Consider the following 19,628-nt stretch of genomic DNA (forward strand, 5'->3'; position numbering starts at 1 on the left):
GGTTTGTGTGTATACAGAGTAGAAACGTCTAAATGGCCTTTTTTTTTTAAGTGTGTGCCTATGAATGACGCATTACACCTCTGAAGCATTTTGGAGCAGCCATCTTAAAAATAGCCTTTAAAAAAATCTGGGTGAGAACTAGTCAAGGGTAGTAACTCCCACCAAGGTGTTATGTACCCACAAACATTTTACTAAGGCACATCTTAAATACTGCTATAATTTCTTACGCTGTCTAGCATTACAGAGCAAAGGGCATCAGGTTATCAAACACCGAGTAAGGCCAGACAAGTAGAAACCTATATAATAGGCAAAAAAATCCCTTAATAAAACTAGGTATATAATACCATGGTGGCTTAACCCCATACCTAATATGAAGTATTTCTATAGGCTTTGAAAGTATCTTCCATTTATACTAACTACTCCATTTGGTAGAGATATTACCATTTCTTAAAATGGCTTTGAACAGGAGGACTGACATCACTGGGTTATTTGGTCTCAGAATAAGACATTTTACTGCCTGCTTTGCTAACATTTTGTCCCAAAGCAATGTTTTCAAAGTCCTCTGTTGTACCATTCCAGGGCTATGTCTATTTAGCATTTTCACATAGTTTTGCAGCCACTGCCTCTCCAGCAGCAAGATGGGGAGGTAATGCCAAAAAAGAATTAAGAGTAAAAACATGTCAGATGCTCTTATAAGGGATGCCATTTTTTAAAGTACTTCTCTTCTCCTACTCAGGACTCTTCCATTTCCTAGTTTACAAGGAAGTCTACAACTCATTACTCCAACATTTGGTATGAGTAGGATTGTGTGTTCTTTAAGAAAATCAAAGCATTTCAAAATGAGGTAAGGAAAGTTCCCACTTTGATTTCCCAGGACATTAACCAGGAAGTTAGGCATGCTTTTCTGTTCAAAGACTCACCCCTAGATAGGTAGTCAGATTATTAAGTATAGATTTATAAATATCCACTGTAGAAAAACTATCATAAAATGTTCCTAGATATACATTACCGGATATTATTTTAAAAATAAAATAAATCTAGTGGATTAATCTAGTGGATTACCAGCTTCATATAAACATTGAGTATTAATGGCAAAGAGTTTTGAAAAGTTTTAAGAATTCAAAATATTCTTGCACATTTTGCTGGAGAAGTTATAATAAATCCACCAAGGTGATGAATTGTATTACAGCGCCACATAATGAAAGCTGTGTAGCAATTTAATCTTTTTGGCTTACAAACCCACCTAATGCAGTGAGCAAAAAGAAAAGCAGATGAGCTTTGTGTAGAAATTCCATATGCACTAAGTAGGTTGTCATACGTTAGAAACGAAGAATCCCAGAGCTCAATTCCCAAATTAATGGGATATGGGCAAATTAAGAAACCTGAGGGTAAAACTGCAGTTGAGTATCTTCTTGTGAGATATTTACTGCTAACTGGATGAGATATATAACCAATACTGGTGTAACTGAAACCATGTTCATCAAATAACTTGCAGACTGGAGACATGTGTTCAACAACTGAACTTATCAAATTATAAATGGGTCTGCATATGAACACACCAGAAGCCTTAAAATTACCATCTTTCTCTAAATTCTACTTTTAAACCTCAAATTAGATAAGTAGTGTCTAATATTCTAAGTCACAGAAATGTAGGGTGTTTGTTCCCAGCTAGATGTTAAAAATGGGTAAGCAAAATCCTGTTCTCAGAGAAATCGAACACAGGCAACTTGCCATATTACACTGAGGTTCATTGTCTCTTTCAAGTTGATACTTTAAAAAAAGTTTACTGATTGATGTAACTATGTGCAAGATCACCGATTATCTTCTGAAAAGGCTAGTTGCTCTTCCCCTTACAATCCTTGGGAAGCTCAAGATGTGGGTGATAAATGAATAAATATGTAATCGTCAATTGAGAAGGAAGCCAAGACCCACCACAATCACAGAGGTTGGTTTTACTGATGCCTAAAAATGATAAAAATGCAAATAGAGTCAGGTGCTAAATTGAAGGCATTTAGACACTCATGTCATAATTCACGTACACAGGCAGTAGCCCAGACCAGAGCAACAAAATCTTTTCAAAGGTTTTCTTTCATTCATGCATGTATGCTGTTGATTTTCCAAAATTAAGTATGGGATTTCACACTCATAGTATGAGTGATCTGCAGCAGTGAAAACCACAGTACTGGGAAATGAAAAACTCTGCATAGTGTGTGACCTTATCAAGATCATAAGTTCAATATGCTAGGAACAATATTTTCACCTTATTGACACTTTGCACAGCACAAAGGCTATTTTTCATGGCATCAGACAATGTGTGTTAGAACATTCCTTCACATTTTCTCACATGAAAACTTCAACTCCTTAATTAGGTATGTAATGATTTTGATTTCATAGTAATTCTTCCCTTGCAAGATCACCCATAAATCATTTTAACTTAATATTGGGAAAGTTAAACAGAATAAAAGATGGCTGCTTCTAAAAGCTACAATTGCAGACTGTGTTCAGTTTCCTATTGAGCCCCACAGAGTTCCAGATCATACACAGGAAACAATCACTACATATACAACTTTTCATGAATGCTGTGAGCAAGTCATAGAAGCAGCAAGTTAAGAAGCTGCAGCTTCCTCTCCTCACCCTGTTACTATTTGAGTAACTTGTTTCCCTGAAAACACACACTAAAATAACCTCAAACACAGTAAAACCTAAGATATGCAACATAAATCAATTTCACAGTTATACAAAGTACAATTATTATAGAATATATAACCACTGAAAATAAAATTCAAGTCACAAAAATAATAATGACTAAAGGGAGCTAAAAGGCGAAATGGTACAAGTAATATGACAGTCTGGCTGTGCCTCCTATATTTTTCCTTTAATTAAAAAAGCTCAAGTTGTTGCACCTGACTGAATATAGGAAGAAGCCCCAACACACAGAGAGACACACAATCCCATTTAAAATACTGGATCCTATCCAGTTTCCCTCAAGAAAGCAAACTTCTTCCAAAGGATGCTAATAGCATATTTTAGCTGGCTCCAGTTGGAAAGCAGCCGAAGGTAAAGGAAGAAAATGCACAATTGTGTGATTGGGCCCACCATAAAAGGGTGACATTGCTGCACATTTGCACCATCAATTGGTTTCACCAAAAGCAAAATCCTCTGATGTTTTATTCTATAGTTATTGGTACTCCATCATATATTGTGAATAGGACAGTATGAATGCACTGGTGTGCAATCTAGTGTATTAAGCCAAAAATGAATTAATGGCACAGTTCCTACCATCAATATGAATATGGAGTGGGAGGGGGTTAAATCCCAAAGGCAATTTAAATAATGGTTTTTTCTTCTTTTTATATATTTATATACATATAATATATATATAAATAAATGTTCTGAGCAACCTCAGAGGTTTTTTTTTTTAGTGCATTGCCATAAAAAAAAGTATTAGTGCAGTTTTCTCATTAAAATTTTTCACTCACAAGGAATAAGAATCTTTAAGTCTGGTCACTCTTGCCATGAATAAACCCTAAATTCTGCTTTACACTGAATTCAAAATGTGTATGCTACTCAGTGGCTTAAAAAATTAACAGAATCCACATTACTGTGACAAAACATGGCCATTTTTGGCAAAACATTTAGAAAAATGAGATGTTCCTATCTTAAAACTGGAAAATGTGTTTTTTAAAGCATTGCAATGCATAAAATAAAGTATAAAACAAAAGATATGTCATGTTTACCATTCATGCACAATGGTTTCCTCAGTAGCTAACTTGAAAAATACCCCCCAAAGCCCTGTTATTTATTTGGGGCCAGAGGTTGACACACCCACCCACTTGGTTTTCAAGTCTTTTCTTATTTCTTGAGGCATTAGGAGCATCCTCTTGAGATCCCCACCTCATTTCTAAACTTTTTGGAGAAGGGCAACAACTAATTAACTGTTAAAGCAGGTCACACTTCAGCCCCAAGTTCCAGGACTCCAGTTTCAATCACAGCAACGTATTTGTCTTCAATCTGGACAAGCAGGATGGTTTTGTCTATGTGAGATCTACTCCCTGGATCTCTGCTGCAAGGCACCCAACGGTGAATCACCTGGTGGTAGGTCAAACAAAGGGAAGAAAGAAAATTAAGGCAATACAGCAAAGTATAACTTTCATCAACCTGACATATTGCACTGTTCTAAGACAAGGCCATGACCCAAGATCAGCTGATCATGCCCTAAACTTCTCCTTAGGTGGTGGGGGTGGAGATTGAGATTAGGCTTCCATGTCCCATCCATCAGGTGTTCCTGTCTCACCTCAGAAATTGCTCAATGTCCACTCACAGAATTAACATTTGAACAGAACATACTCTGGTATTTTTCCTGATCAAAATGGTGGGACTGTATTTCACAAGAAACCTCTAGAAAGGCATCAAGAACTGGAACAGGAGACAAAGGGCAGCAAAAGTTATGATTTTGTGAATGGTGCAATTCTCTACCTTATTACATGTACAAGTGCTTTTTTTCCAATTAGCGTCTTTTGCATTGGTCTGCATAGGTATACTTCAGCTATGGGCCTAAGCTTAGCCTGCACACACAGAGAGCACTAAAACCCAGGGTGAGAGGTATTTTGTGATCTCACCTTCCAAGTGTGAAACTTGTACTGGGTGCAGAACTGACCACCTGGCATGTCTCAGGATTTTTTTTTAAAGTACAGGTTTCTAAAGATTATGGCTGTTAAATTCAGCTTGGAAGCATGTCAGGAAACTAAATGATTAGGAGCTTGGGAAAGATTTTTGGTGCCAGGTGAAGACCTTATTTTCCCAGGCATTTTAGTCTTTCAGTTTCTGTTTTAAATCTGTTGCTATATTTTAAATCTTTGCACTGCTGCTAGGTTTTATTTTGGTTTTTATATGTATTTTATACTGTAGTTTTAAACTTTTATATTTTATCATGTTATATTTTATGGTTTTAATTGTTTTGAACTGCCCAGAGAGCTTCAGCTATTGGGCAGTATAGAAATGCAATAATTAAAATAAATAAAAGTACCAGTGGTGAGACTTGCAGAAGCAGAATTATGAAAATCCCCCTATATTTGCCATTATTTACAAGTTGCAGAATTGGGCATTTTCTTAGTGCTCAAATTTACTTATTTTTAAACAAAAAGTATACAGCCCTGTGCTGTGTATGCATTCAACATGACCTTTACAACAAACATGCCAATCTCAAAAGTAAGTTGCAGGGTGGAACTTACATGGCCTTCCATGCCTTCCTGAGGACTCCAGTCTTTCCAGGCATTTCTCCCAGCTTTTAGCCTTATCATCTCATCTGGCCACTGCAGTTCCTTTCGTTTGGATAAGTTGATCCCTTCCAGTACCTGGCTGGGATCCATTATCTGCAACAGAAACAGCTAAAAATATTGGGGAACCAACCAATTTAAACAGAGGTGTGGAACTGGTGGCCCTCCAGATGTTGTTGGACAACTCCTATCAGCCCCAGACAGCAGGTTGAGGGGAGATGTTGTCCAACAATATCTGGAGGCTCTCCACTCTTGATCTAAAGGGAAATTAAACGCTTTCCCCCATCAGCTAGATGAAAAAGGATATGGTGCTGTCCTCCTGAGTCTGTGCCATTTCAAACCACAGGGCCAGGACTGCATAATTTAATGTCCCCTCTTATTATAAATCCCCTCTACACAGCTTCCAAATGTTGTCACCAGAACTCTGTTCTCTACACAGTCAACTCTAGGTATGCAAATCTATTCAGCATATAAACTTTGGTGCAAAGAGTAAAATAAGAACAAGTACTGCTGAAATTCTAGCCCATGTCTATAGGCACTGTTATCAAGTCCAAAAGGGCTGGTGACCTCAACTCAAACCAACCTTGTCTGTATGCAAAGGTATTTATTCTGAGCATAAACTTGCATTATTCATCGCAACAACCCTCTATTTGTCAGAAACTGCTAGCCACGGACTGAATCATATACATTTACTATTCAACTTGGGGGATGGGGAAAGAATGGGGGATGGCAACAACCCCAGGGTGGCCTTGTAGTCTTGGAACAGTACTGGAAATATATGAACCCCCCCACCCCAGTTTTATAGTTTCTTTGGTCAGCTACTTGGGGCCTGTACATATTTTTTAAGTAGCAGAATGCTAGCCCCTTAAATTGAATCACCTCTACAAATACTTTACAATACAAACCACAGCTCCACTCTATGGTGTGGCATTATAAAAGTGCAGGAGTGGTAAAAAAAGTTAAGTGTACCACAGGCTAGCAACAAAGGCTAGTGCTAAAGGTAAAATCAGATCTATTCTTCTGATTGATTCACCTGGATTCTGTAAACAACATCATCCCTTTTGGCTTGCGTCTGGTTTACAGGGCTCACATTTGTGCCCGGTTGCGTATCGCCAACATTGTTCATTCCATCTGTCCCTAGAAAGCCAACAAGGGCATGTTGTTTGCAGGCTGGGATGCTTTGACTGGAACTGCTTGAAGAGGGTAAGCCATGCTGCACATTGACAACACCTGTCTGGCTAGGGGGCTCCATTTGGTTCACCATGGACAGACGTGACTGGATGGATGATGGAAGGTTGCGAAGGGAGAGCTGGCTGGTGGAAGAACGTCGGCAAGGTACAAAGCCAGTAGCGGACGTGCGGAGGGATGAATGACGACTGCTGTAGCAATAAGATGACTGGCTGGCAACTGAGGCACGAGCAGGGGAATGTCTGACAAGGCTGGACTGCACAGAGTGAGCACTATGGCTGGTGCCTAAAAATGAAATAAATATGACCATGAGAACAAGAAGTAAATGTTAGTTTTTGATATGCTATGGATTTATTTTAAAATTTTGATATACAATTCTCTCTTGATCTAAACTTGATGGGCAAACTGGAAAAGCCTCACTTAGATACAACAGGGCTGGCTTTGCCAAAAAGTAAAACTGCAGTCTAGGTCAGTGCCTTCTAGAAGTTGCAGCAGCTATTATAGCTTTCATTCATACATTGGGATAAGAGATGTTGGACAAATGTTTTGAGATTACTCTCAACTTATTTATAATAAACAGTTAAGTTTCTCTTTCATGTCTTCTCTCAGGGCTGGTACACATTACAGTTGCCACATCAACGATGCTTTACTATTGCTCTACATGGCAGCTGCCACCACGTTATCAGCTATTTGTTTGCATTGGTCACTACTTGGATTGCGCAAAAATTTTCCATGCTACCAGATTTTGCTTGGCTTGGGGCATGACATGGAGAAAACCGACTGACCCATGTGGTGAGTTACTGCACATACAGAGCTCACCGAGGGTAGTGAAAACAGCCATCCAGAGCAATTTAAAATGACCTTGGCATGGCAGCTATAATGTCTGCAACAACTCCAAGTCCTTTGCTGGATGAATAAAATGCAAAAGCAGGCCAAGATAAACTTATTTCCACCAAACTGCTATTTTAGGTTTGATCCAAGAAGACCGTTCGTTAAAGTGAATGCTACTCCATGATAGGCCTATGAATAATTTGTCAAAGAATTTCTGGATCTTCTGTACATGTGCTGATCTTCATGGAAAAAAACCCCTCCCTCTCTCTTCTGCGACCCTCCACACCATGACCAAAGCAGTAAGGCACAGATGGGAATCTGTGACTCTCCAGATGTCGTTGGACTACAATTCCCGTCCTGCTGAGGCTAATGGAAGTTGGAGTCTAACAACAACTGGAGGGCCATAGGTCCCCATCCTGACAGTAAGGGATTTAAATGCTCTCTCTTTCATGCACTGGTTCAGCTTTACCTAGAGTAGCGGGGTGAGACGTGACAGGAGGCTGTAGCCCTGTTCCAGGTCCCTGTCCAACTGCTATATTCCCTCCTCCTCCTCCACCTTGTGATACGCTGCTCTGAGAGTCATTGGCATTTGCACTGTTACTTGTGCAGGAAGCGCCACCACCAGCATCCGAGTCTTCAATGTTTCCCCCACTGTTACAGCCAGCACCACAGCCTTTACGTAACCTGAACAACAATGGAGACCCAAGAGAAAACAGACTAGAACAGGAGTAGGCAACCTTTTGGGGTCTGAGGGCACATTTGTAATTTTTTTCTGGGTCTGGGGGTGCATTTGTAACTTCTACTGTTTTTTCAGGATTTCCTCATTTTTCCCCCTTCCCTGAATTTCCTCTTTTCTTCACCTGCTTCCCTATATTTCTTCTTCTCTTGCCCCCAGATTTCCTTCCTCCCCCCACAGCTCAGGATTCTCCCCCCGTCACCTCTTCTCCTGTCTTCTTTCTACCCCCTCGTCCACCACTTCTGCCACCACCACCCCTTGATGGCTGGCCCCTCACCCAAACGCCCACCACTTCTACTGCTTCACCTGTGTGCCTGATCACCCGCACACTCCTGCTGCCGCCTCCCTCGCCCACTTGCTTGCTTCTTTCTCTCCCACCGCCGCCGCTTCTTCCTACTGCTGCACTCACCTCAGGAACAAGGCAGAAGGAAGCCTGCCAGTGTCCTGCTTCCTTGCTGCTGAGGTGAGTGCAACAGTAGGAAGCGGCAGCAGCAGCAGTGGGGATGAGAGGAAGGGGAAATGGGGGTCCCGGGGGGGGGGTGCAGGCTCCAGATTCTAATACAAGCCTTTCAGAACTGTATAGAAAAAGCCATTCCCACTGTAATATGTTGGAAAACTTACTGTGGCCCTGACTTCCTCATATTAGGTAGCTGTCTCACCCTGCTATTGGTTGATGTTGTAGGGATAGGGAGATGCACAACAGGACAGCATTGGAACACACACTGTAGAGGGGAAGGGTAGAACTACAACATGGAAATGCTATTCCACCTTGAATTTTAAATTGAGTAAATGTTTTGATATATCTGATATATTTAGCAAACATTCCATAAGAATTTACAACAATGAGCATCAATAGACTTTTTATATTTTCAAGTTCTATAAAAGCAGAATCTCACACAACTGTCTAGTGTCTAGTTTTGATTGAGCTGTGATGAAGTATATTGATTTCAAGGAGCTCAGTCATGTACTTCTTGGTAAGCGGGCTCCAGGGACCCTCTGGATCTTTAGACAGACTAAGGGAGCAATCGTATTGGGATAGGCACTGCCTCTGAACTTGGAGGTGACTGCCTATCCAATGCAGGGAGGGTGGAGTGCAGAGGGGATCTTCGCAATAGGAAGCGTCGTACTGGCACTTCTGCACTCCATGTCCCTGGGAACACCCCCTTTTGCCCCACTCCGTGCTGCTCATCTGAGTGCGGACCTGGGGACGATCTGCACTGCCTATGAGGCAGCGGGGGAGGGGGCAGGGAGGTGGTTTTCCGGGAACTGAACAATCCTGTGGCTGTCTAGCCACTGTCTAGCGGCCACAGGATTGCTCCCTTCTACACTTTGTGATTAATTCATTTCGCAATGAATTCATTTTGAATAGAAAACAGGCACTATGCTCAGTTAACTTACACAGTAAGTTAGTGGGACAGCTGGGATAAACCCTCTGGGCATAAGCCATCCACACAGAGTTTTGTTGTGAATCAGCAGACTAAATATAAAACTCAAATTGACAAGGTGATTGAAATGGGCTTTTCACATCTCTAAAACTGTGCAACTCCATTGTTACAGCAAGAAACATATCTTGCATTTGCCACATAATGGAAAGTAGCGAAGCACAAAACTTTTGTAATTTAAGCTGCGTTCTAAGACAATTGCAGTGAAACATACTGATTTCAACAGACGCTCTCTGGAGATCTCTTGAATAGCTCACCTGTGCCATGTAGATACTATGAAGTTCTTGATGTTTCCCAAACTGATGGCGCCTCCAAGAATCTCTTTCAGCTGTTCATGACTGTCTGAGTAAGAAGTCGTCAGAGGTGAGACATAAATTGGATATCCAATAGGCTGATCACAAGATGAGTTTATCATGTTCCTCAAAGCTTGCTTCGCATTTTGGATGCTCCCTCTTTCTGGGTTCCGATTGCGCAAGAAGACCAGCTCCTGCTGCTGCCCAGCCCAAAGGCCACGCACACATTCCTTATTTACCTACAAGAGTACAGAAAGAAAGAAGGTATGTCATACTAGAAAATTCAGCATGAAAAGTAAGAGGAAAGAAAAAATAGTAGCAGTATATACCAGAAGTTATCAAACCTTGCTATAGTGGCTTTACAGTACTTGAGTGTTATGAGAACAATTTTTCACTGCCAATTTCACCAACTACTTGTATAGATAGATACACAACGATCTTAAATTGCACCTTTTTTTTAGGCGTGCACGCGCACACACACACACTGCAACACAAAGTATAAAAATGTGAAATGAGGCCAGCTTACCTTCTCCTACCTTATGGTTCTTAAGCTACAATCCTGAACACACTTTCTAGGGAGTAAATTCCATTGGACTCTGTAGGACTTACTTTTGACTAAATATTTATTTATTTAATTACATTTTTATACTTCCCAATAGCCGAGGCTCTCTGGGCAGTTCACAATTAAAACCATAAAATACAATACAATATAAATATGCTGAAGATTGTGATGGTAAGGTTTTACCTTTTAAAGATTTGTTTAATTTTTCTCCTCCTGTTTTAGGAATTTTAAACCAAATCCATCCCCACTTAATTTTATGGAAAACACACACCACTACTAAAAATCTGAAATCATTTGCCAGCTTTTAAAAGAAACAAAAAACCCACAAACGCCAGCTTCACCACCATATTGAGAATGGACCCCCATGTGCTACAGCTCACCCTGGAAAGTATTTGCATCAGTCGCACCACAAAAAACAACTTACTTTAATGACTCTGAAGATTAGGTAACGCTTGTTCAGCATGATGATTTTGTATTCATTGGTGCCATCATCCATCACATGGCGAAGGGCAAGCAAGGAGGGAGAATTAGAAAGGACAGCACTTCTCCAAGCAGGGTCCCCTTCATGAGCTATAACCAGATTTTGCTCATGGGATGTGATAGCTTCATAGAGAACAGCAGGGTCGTCGTATTCATCTGGAGAAGTGAAATGATCCTACACAGAGGAGTGAGAACAGCATTGTGCAGCAGGGTTTTTATTGTGAAAAGGAGAGTTAAAATTATGCAATTTTAGAACTATGCAATTATACAATCACCCCTACCATTTCACCAGCCCTCTAAACTGTTTATGGCAATATCCATGCAGATTAGCACAAATGTGTTTGGTAATTTTTTAGAGTTAATGTATTCAACATTTCAGAGACTGCTATCTAGATGTAAGAGGTAGGACTGGCTATGTATTCCACAAAAAAATTTTGTACTTACGAAAATTGGCCTACTTCAATAAAAGAAAGATTTTTCAAATTTAGGCTCTTTTTGGAAGTAAAACATGTACTTGGATAAGCTCACCTGAATCAACTGACAAAAAACTGTGCTTCCATTTAAAAAAAAATGCTGCTAAATGACATGTGAGCTAAGAATAATTCATACTGAAGTACAGCACTGAGCCAATTCTTATGGTACTTTTTGGCAGGCCAACTTTTCTATTAAATATTTTCCTCATATATTACTACATATGTGTTGTTTCCCCACCCCCATGGCCAAAATTTGGCCCCGACCTAGGTCTTTATGCTTAACAAGTCTCTATACAACAGCAGTGCAGCAGCACACTTACACACAACTTGAACTAGACTGACCTATCCTGTTTTCAGCTCTGATGCATACAAGCACAAGCAGTCTTCATACCTGATGCAGTTTTAATGACATGCGGATTCCAGGGACCACCACTTTCCTTAACAATTCCATGTCTGCAAAGATCCATTCGTCTCGAATTGATGAGATACGAAAATCTCCTTTAAACAAGGCATGGAGCCCATACAGAAAGGATTCCAGATTACTGTTTAGTTTGGAAAAGAAATCCACAGCATTAAAGTATTCAGCCTTCTATGTTAGCAGAAAAGAGCTGTAAAGAAACAAACACTTCCAATTCTATATGTACAACTGCCAATGCAGATTAGAATTGCCGTTATAAACAAGGTGATTCAGAAGACTAGGGAAAAACCTACAATCATTGTTTGGTTCTTTATTGGCCCTGGCTGAGTGTGAAGGGTCAGGTTGAGATGCCCAAGGGCAAATAATTGTCCTCAAGTTACCCTGCAGACAGCAGCTTCAATCCTTCTGATTGACAAGGGTAACAGCAGCAGTTCTATGTAGGAACTCTCACTACACTGAAATCTGCAATTATTCATTTGAAAACATCCACCTTATCCCAATCTTTACCAAAATGCTCTGATGGTTCCTGAATCTTTCACTTCCCTCAGTATTACTCTTACACATACTTTGTTCTTGAGAAGGTCAGGTGGAACTGAGATCTCCTGGTGCCCCTGAGGTCTCCCCATCCCTTGAGTTGTATTCACCAATACAATTTTGCTACGCTTTCAGAGAGAATGGCAGTATAGGCACAAAGTCATATTATTTAATACTGTCACTACTTTTAAACAGATGGAGCTTTCCACTGGAAAATAAGTCTCTTGAAATGGTCTAGATGAGACTGCTCCAGCTATCTTATACATGAAGTAAACACATTCTCTCTGTAATTACTATGAGAGGCTAGGCTCATTGTCTCCCTTTAACACACTGCAGGAATTAGTCATTTACTTTTAATCACTTTCATCTGCAGGCACTTATCAGTTACTCAGATGTTCGGGCTGCCTCACACAAGCAGTTTGGGATATAGGTTTACATACAAAAATCCCAGGGGCTGGCAAATGGAAAGAGGTATGAAATGACATAACTTAAATGATCTGAAGTTTGTCTTCTGTCAAGTTCTGGAATAAGGGATTTACATTACCTAGACATATGATGTGAAGCAGTCCCCAGAGCTCTCCGACCAAGAACACACAGACCATAGCAAAGAGTCACCACGGAAGAATCTTTATCTGAATTAAGGGACTTCAAGTAGAGAAGGAAGTGAATGGGTTAGGCAAAACAGATAGTAAGTTACACAACAGGAAATACTATTATGTTTACATGCACCTTAACCTGCAGCAATACTATCATTTTATGAACAATTTCCCACTATGATAAGAAAAACATCTGCTCTTTCAAGACACATTTTCACTTTAACAAAGGATGCTGAGAGGCTACCTATCATACATCTTAAGGAGATGGGATACTGCACCACTGGTACTGGATTTGGGCTAGTGCTAATATAGCATCAATAATAAAGAGCACTGCTTCTCGTACTACCTGGAAAGCCCCTTCAACACCTTCATTTACCTGGCACCCTGAGACTAATAATCTGTGCTAGTGTCCTCTGTGTGACTTGCTGGAATAACATCCTGGCAGCATCACTGTCATCCCATGTTGCAAAGGAGACTGCATTTGGGTTGCAGTCAGCTGAGGCACTCTGCCCAAGCCCTTATTTGCAGATGGAACAAATCTTGGTATCAAATCTTGGAAACACACTGCAAGCCATTTTGAGTCAAAAGCAATATGGCTATGGAACCTTTGATAAAAATGCAATGAATGTGTAAACACCAGAGTACAAGTGGGGATGAAAAAGGTGAATTCCAGGGCAGGAATTTTTAGGAGAGGGGCTAGTATCGAGAATGCAGCAGCTGCATTTGGAACTGTGTACAGTTGTGGATGCCATCTCAAAACTAATATTGCAGAACAGAAAAAAGTACAGAAATAGTACAACCAAAATGCTCAAGATGCTGGACACTTTTTCCTACGAGACAAGGCTGAAGTGGTTGCAGATTTTCTGTTTAGAAAGCCAAGATGACTAAGTAGTGACAGAATAGAGGTTTGTAAAACTATGCAAGGTATGGAGAAAGGGGAGACATGGTTACTGTTTCTCCCCTAACTCAGGGTCACCTAATGAAATTGACTGGTACAAAAAAGGAAGAGGTTCTTCATACAACACATAATTCATTTGAAAAGCTTGTTTCCAGGTGGTCCCTATTGGCCACTGGCTTAGACCTCTCTTCCATGAATTTATCAGTGGTTATTAGCCATGGCAGCTAAACAGAATCTCCATCTTTACAGGCAGCATACCTCTAAGCATCAGTTGCTGGAGGACAGACAACTAGAGGGTGGGGGGGGGCACAGCTGTTGCCTTCATGCCCTGCTTGTAGGCTTCCCAAAGGCATCTGACCACTGTGGGAAATAGGATGCTTGACTAATTTACTCTTGGTGGTGATTCAACAGGGTTCTTATGTTCTTAACCTATATTAAACTCTTCTCTGGGTTCCTTTACCAGGGGAAGTTTGTTATGTAGGAACAAGGGAGAAAGTCTTCTCAGCAGTGGTAGCCTATCTTTGGAATGCCCACCCCACAGAATCTTGAGTGGGACCAATGTCACTATCATTCCAGGTTAAATATTATTTGCCCAGGCATTGTAAAGCTTTCAAGTGGTTTTGCGCTTGGTCTGTACTGCTGTTTTATGCTTCTGATTTGCTTTTATTACAAAGCTCTTTTACTGTTTTACTGTATTGTATTTGTGGCATGTTTTAGTTTTTCCATGCCTGTTGTACACCACCCTGGTATCCACTCGAATGGTTTAAAAATAGTTTAAGTAAATAAATAATTACATTGCTTTAACGTGAATTCACTTCTTCATGTGCTTTTACCTTTTTAATATGTACCATTTGTCAGGGTTTAAATACTACTGGACCAGTAAGACATCGGATCTTCCTATTAGTCCTGAATAATTTAGAAGTGCTTACTTTTTCTCTCCGAGAGCAGCAGTATTCTATCCAGTTAAGATAAATGACACAAAAACTCTCTCTGGAGATCCCTGCTAAACGGTGGTCATAATCCTCATCAATATTAGGATTGAATGTAGGGTCCACATCAACATAATGTTGCTCTGCACATTGCTGCAGCCCTTCCTGCATTGTTTCATTTGATAACCATTCTTCTAGCTTGGGAGAGGATGTTACGTAATAGATGATACCCTGAAAAGACAAAAGGTGAAAGACATTAATACATGTGTACCTGACCACAACTCTTTATGATGATTTGTATATATTCTTGCAAAATGTCAGGTGAAGCAACATGAGCATACGGTGAAACTGTTGAGCCTATTTAATTGGTTTGTCCATAATTTCCTGACTAGGGTAGGGAGGAAAGAGGAAGAAGAAGGGGAAGAATGCAAAAATTGTCCTGATCTATTCAATTGTTCAGAAGCTTTACACAAACGACATTTTGGAGACATCTAATAGAACAGATATGTAAAATACTTTTGGAGATGGGTGAGGGGAGATTTGTACTTGATGTTCAGTCTATGCATGCTCTTTGTTGCATGCATTAAATTTCAAAGTAACTTCACTCAAGGCTCACGAATCCATTTCTAGCCATTTGTTTCAAAGGTGAAGCTCCACCTGTCCTTTTGAAATTAACTAGAATAGTGGGTATCGGTAACATCAACAGCTGGAACAAACTACATTATTATACGTTTGTGAAGAAAATGATTCTGCTTCTTTGGCTTACAGATCTTCCACTTTTTGTATAATACTGCATAACTTGTCATGACGATCACACTCTTCACTTTCAAGAATGAGTGTGTTAGGTCTGGAATTGTACCTTCACATAGTAAGTGGTGAGTATCTTCCTCAGATCAAAGACTTGAAGCATGGAAGCAGCACTGTTGTCCGTGATGCTGTAGCCCTCCAACACGTACTTTGTGACCAGAACCTCCCAGGCCAACCAGCGCTGGCCAAAGGCAGCATTGAAAGATAGCATGTGAGGGATGTGACCAGGTTCACAGCAACAAAACCCTTCATCTTCCTCTACACCCTCAGTGATAGCTTCTACTTCTCGTTGCTGACAATATGTTCCTGAAGTGAAAGAGAGTGACTCTTACAAATAGCAGTAGTAACTACAACAGCTCTACAAGGTAGACTAGTCATTATTATTTGTATATACACAGAGTAATGGAGGGGGGAAGAGAGATGTTGGGGTGGGCAACTAAGGTCACCCAATGAGTTCATGGCTGCCTTGAATCCGAGACTTTGGGCTCACAGCTCAGATTCTTAACTGAGGCTATAGCTCGGAAGAAAGATGCCAGAAATTACGAAAATGTGACCCAATTACTATAAAATTCAATAGCCTTGTGGTTCAAGTATATTAAGGAAAGTAAGATTGAAATGGTCTGATACATAATCTTTTACGCTGAATGTAGAAAAGGAAGCTTGTTCGCACCTACTGATTTTACCCAAATGGAGACAGTACCTTCTGACATTTAAAAAATGCATCGAACCAGAGGGCTATGCTTAAGTATGTGGCTTGCAATTTGAGATTTCTGAAGCAGGAAACAGGTTCAGGGAGACTGAATAGATGTTTATCCAAGTAGTTATTACCTCTAAATTCAAGTCCTCTCAGTTGGAAGGTGACCAATCCATTGCCTATCTCTATAAGGTGTACTAATGCATTGAGGTAATCGGAAGCAAGGATAAAGCAGTCTCCGGTAGTGTAGTTCCCCCATCTCCCCAGAAGCAGGTCTCCGCACAAGCTGTGCTGAAGGGACCGGGTTAAGTGTTCATAGAAGATTGAATTCAAGTTATTGTCATCTGAACCTGCATGGAAAAAATCCAGTTAACACTCATTGTTAGAAAGAAAGGTCTTTTTAAAATTTTCTTTTGCATCCCCTATTATAGGAACAGGGGACACACCTGAACCAAAATAGTCTAAAAACAAACCAAGCATGCTGATACGAGACTGTTTTATACGAAAAGATCATTAAAACCCATGAGATTAATGTGCAACTTAAATCTCTAGTGTCACTAAAAGGAATATGAACTTAATGATGTGCCATTACACAAAACAGCTAGAAGAATCAAGTGTCTGCTTTTGAGAACAATTACCTGGATTTCTGTCAAGCTGGGAAGCCAGTCTTGTGTTTGAGTGGTCCACTCGTTTTGTGCTGAAGAAAATGACAAAATATGAGGCATTTGTTCTCTTCAATAGCCTTGAAATGGAGCGCTGCAGAGTTGTTACCCACTCTCTGCTCCCGTTGCTGCTTCCCTCTGATTCTACCTACCATAAATGGGCTCCCTACCACCATGCATTTCCCCAGGACAAATGAGGAAAGAATTCCATGCAGAAACTAGAGCACCCAATTTCATTATCCCAACTGGTGACTATTTCAAATCCCCGACACACTGTTTGCTAAAAGAGAAATTGCTTACGAAGTAGCCAGAGCACTGTGTTGGGGAAATGCAATCAAATGCTATGGATACTGTCAGTTTCAGTCCTTCATTTCTCTGCCTGCCTGTCTCTCCCGCAAGGCACACTGACAGAGACTGCAGCCACAGCACTCCACTGTATTCTTCTGCACGAAGAAACACAGTTTGGGCATTGTGGCTGCTGTTGGGCTTGGTGCACCATCTCTGTCAGCAGGTGTACAAATGCAGTCACTACAGCTCTTCCGACTGGAGACAGACACAGATGTTGTGGGCTGCAGTGAGCCTAAGAAGGTCTTTGGACTCCAGGCCAAGTTTATATGCTTTTCAATCTTTGGAATCAAAAAACATCCCACCAGTGAAATCTTTTGATGTGGTTAGAAATTCTCACTGAACCTCAGAAAAGTCTCCCCACCTCTCGAAGTGCTGAATGACACTTATGCGAAGTTCACAGGAATTGGAAAACTAAAGTTATGGTTGCCATGAAAATCTATTTTTAGGGAAGCAGTAGCAACAACCAAGTTGAAATATTGACAATTTCAACTAAAAGACAATTAGACTGGGTGATAGGAATCACAGCACTTGAAGAGTTAACTTATCAAATTGGCTAGAAAAAGTACTGATTGTCCTGCAATTTAAGTAGTAACTTGAACTTCACACAGAGTGTAACTCTAAAATAGTTTGACTAGTTTTCCAGTGAAATTATTTTCCAATACATGAATGCACAAAAAGCTTATTCAAGCATCTTAGACTAAGCCAGGGTATTTCTGACATTGTACTCTGAAGTGTTTCCACTGTTTTTAGCTAAAGGTAGGCTGAAGTGAGGATATTGGTCAGCTTGAAGAAAGTAGTCTTAATTGTGCAGAAGTAGAGTTCTCCTGGATAACATGGAACTCTGAAATTCTTTCAACCCATTGCAAAAAGTGATTTGTCAAATACGAATATTTGAGGCTCTGCCAATTCAAATGCTTTTTTAACATTACATGTGCTTTTTAGTAAGTATTAACAAAAAGAGCACCAAGGCAATGCAAATACAAAAAGCCTGCCTTAAAAACTTGGTATGAACTACTCTAGTAATTGCATCCAGAAATATCACATTTTGTAAGTTTAAAAAAAAACAACACCCTTCATTACTACAGAGGGAGGATTTTAATGACTTCAGCATCACCTACTTGTAATCTCTCTCCCAGAACTTGACAGGTCTGACATAAGAAGTGATGAATATTGCACTTCCCAAAAAAGGGTTTAGTGGAGTAGAGAAAAAAGCAGACACAGCTGCTTGGACAAACAGCATTGCAGAATCTGTAGGGTAATAGAGTTAAGGAACTATTACCTGATTCCTTTGTGTCAGGTCAGGATGACACAAAGCATCAGAAGAGCTCAAAAATTACCCTTTTGGTTAAGAAAGATCTACCATAACCTACACTTGGCAACGACTGTATGCAAGATTAGAATAACTTCATTTCATTTCTTACATATCTATACCGCCCAATAGTCAAAGCTCTCTGGGTAGTTTACCAAGATTAAAAACCTTAAAAATACAATACTGTACATAGTATAAAAATTGCACGCACATATACACATGCATAGATCTAGCAATTTTAAACCATCAACAAGAAAATCCAGGACCAGATGAAAACCTTATCAGAGGCTACCAAACGCCTGAGATAGAGAAAGGTCTTAACCTGGTGCCAAAAAGATAACAATGTTGGTGCCAGGGAGGCCTCGTTGGGGATATTGTTCCATGTTCCAGAACTGGGGGGCCACCACTGAGAAGGCCCTCTCCCTTTTTGCCACCTTTGAACCTCCCTCGGAGGAGGTACCTGGAGGAGGGCCTTAGACGATGAGAATAGTAAATGGGCAGGTTCGTGCTGGGAGAGGTGCTCTGTTAAGTATCACGGTCCTGAATTGTGTAAAAGCTTTATAGGTCAAAACCGCCACCTTGAATCTAGCTTGGAAATGTACAGGCAGCCAGTGCAAGCAGGCCAGAACTGGTGTTATATGCTCAAAACGTCTTGTCCCTGCTATCAATCTGGCTGCCGAATTTTGCATCAGCTGCGGCTTCTGAACCAGCTTCAAAGGCAGCCCCATGTAGAGAGCATTGCCGTAATCTAACTTGGAGATTACCAGAGCATAGACTATTGAAACCAGATATTATTATTATTATTATTATTATTAAATTTATTAATCGCCCATCTGGCTGGTCACCCAGCCACTCTGGGCGATGTACAACATACAATAAAACAGTTTAAAACAATAAAATTCTACCATAAAAACATGTTCTAAAATACCCTAACCCACCCCAAATGCCTGCCTAAACAACCACGTTTTTAATGCACGACGGAAGCTCATTAAAGAGGGGGCATGGCGGAGTTCCCTAGGGAGGGAGTTCCACAGAGTGGGGGCCACCACAGAAAAGGCCCTCTCCCTCGTCCCCACCAGTCTAGCTGTCCTGGCTGATGGGACAGAGAGAAGGCCATCCGAGGCTGATCTTGTTAAGCGGCCTGTCTGGTGC

At 40.6% G+C, this 19,628-nt stretch overlaps 1 protein-coding gene across 4 annotated transcripts in view; it reads right to left on the reverse strand.

Moving 5' to 3' along the window:
* Positions 1-3,420: 3,420 nt before the first annotated feature.
* PCNX1 (pecanex 1) overlaps positions 3,421-19,628 on the reverse strand; it is a 121,700-nt gene continuing 105,492 nt past the window's right edge. For all 4 annotated transcript variants that reach the window (XM_084847712.1, XM_084847694.1, XM_084847686.1 and 1 more), the window contains 13 exons: positions 18,286-18,415; positions 16,796-16,854; positions 16,292-16,507; positions 15,516-15,769; positions 14,657-14,887; positions 12,778-12,878; positions 11,673-11,823; positions 10,753-10,983; positions 9,731-10,005; positions 7,765-7,979; positions 6,310-6,749; positions 5,232-5,372; positions 3,421-4,089 (listed from right to left, as the gene is read on the reverse strand). In XM_084847712.1, the coding sequence (XP_084703838.1) occupies positions 3,949-4,089; positions 5,232-5,372; positions 6,310-6,749; positions 7,765-7,979; positions 9,731-10,005; positions 10,753-10,983; positions 11,673-11,823; positions 12,778-12,878; positions 14,657-14,887; positions 15,516-15,769; positions 16,292-16,507; positions 16,796-16,854; positions 18,286-18,415 (2,585 nt within the window). In that variant the 3' untranslated portion in view covers positions 3,421-3,948. The remainder of the gene's footprint in view (positions 4,090-5,231; positions 5,373-6,309; positions 6,750-7,764; positions 7,980-9,730; positions 10,006-10,752; positions 10,984-11,672; positions 11,824-12,777; positions 12,879-14,656; positions 14,888-15,515; positions 15,770-16,291; positions 16,508-16,795; positions 16,855-18,285; positions 18,416-19,628) is intronic.

Source organism: Heloderma suspectum, chromosome 1, assembly GCF_057233095.1.
Source record: "Heloderma suspectum isolate Gila_16-S chromosome 1, 16-S_ref, whole genome shotgun sequence".
In the NCBI taxonomy this organism is placed as follows: Eukaryota; Metazoa; Chordata; class Lepidosauria; order Squamata; family Helodermatidae; genus Heloderma; species Heloderma suspectum.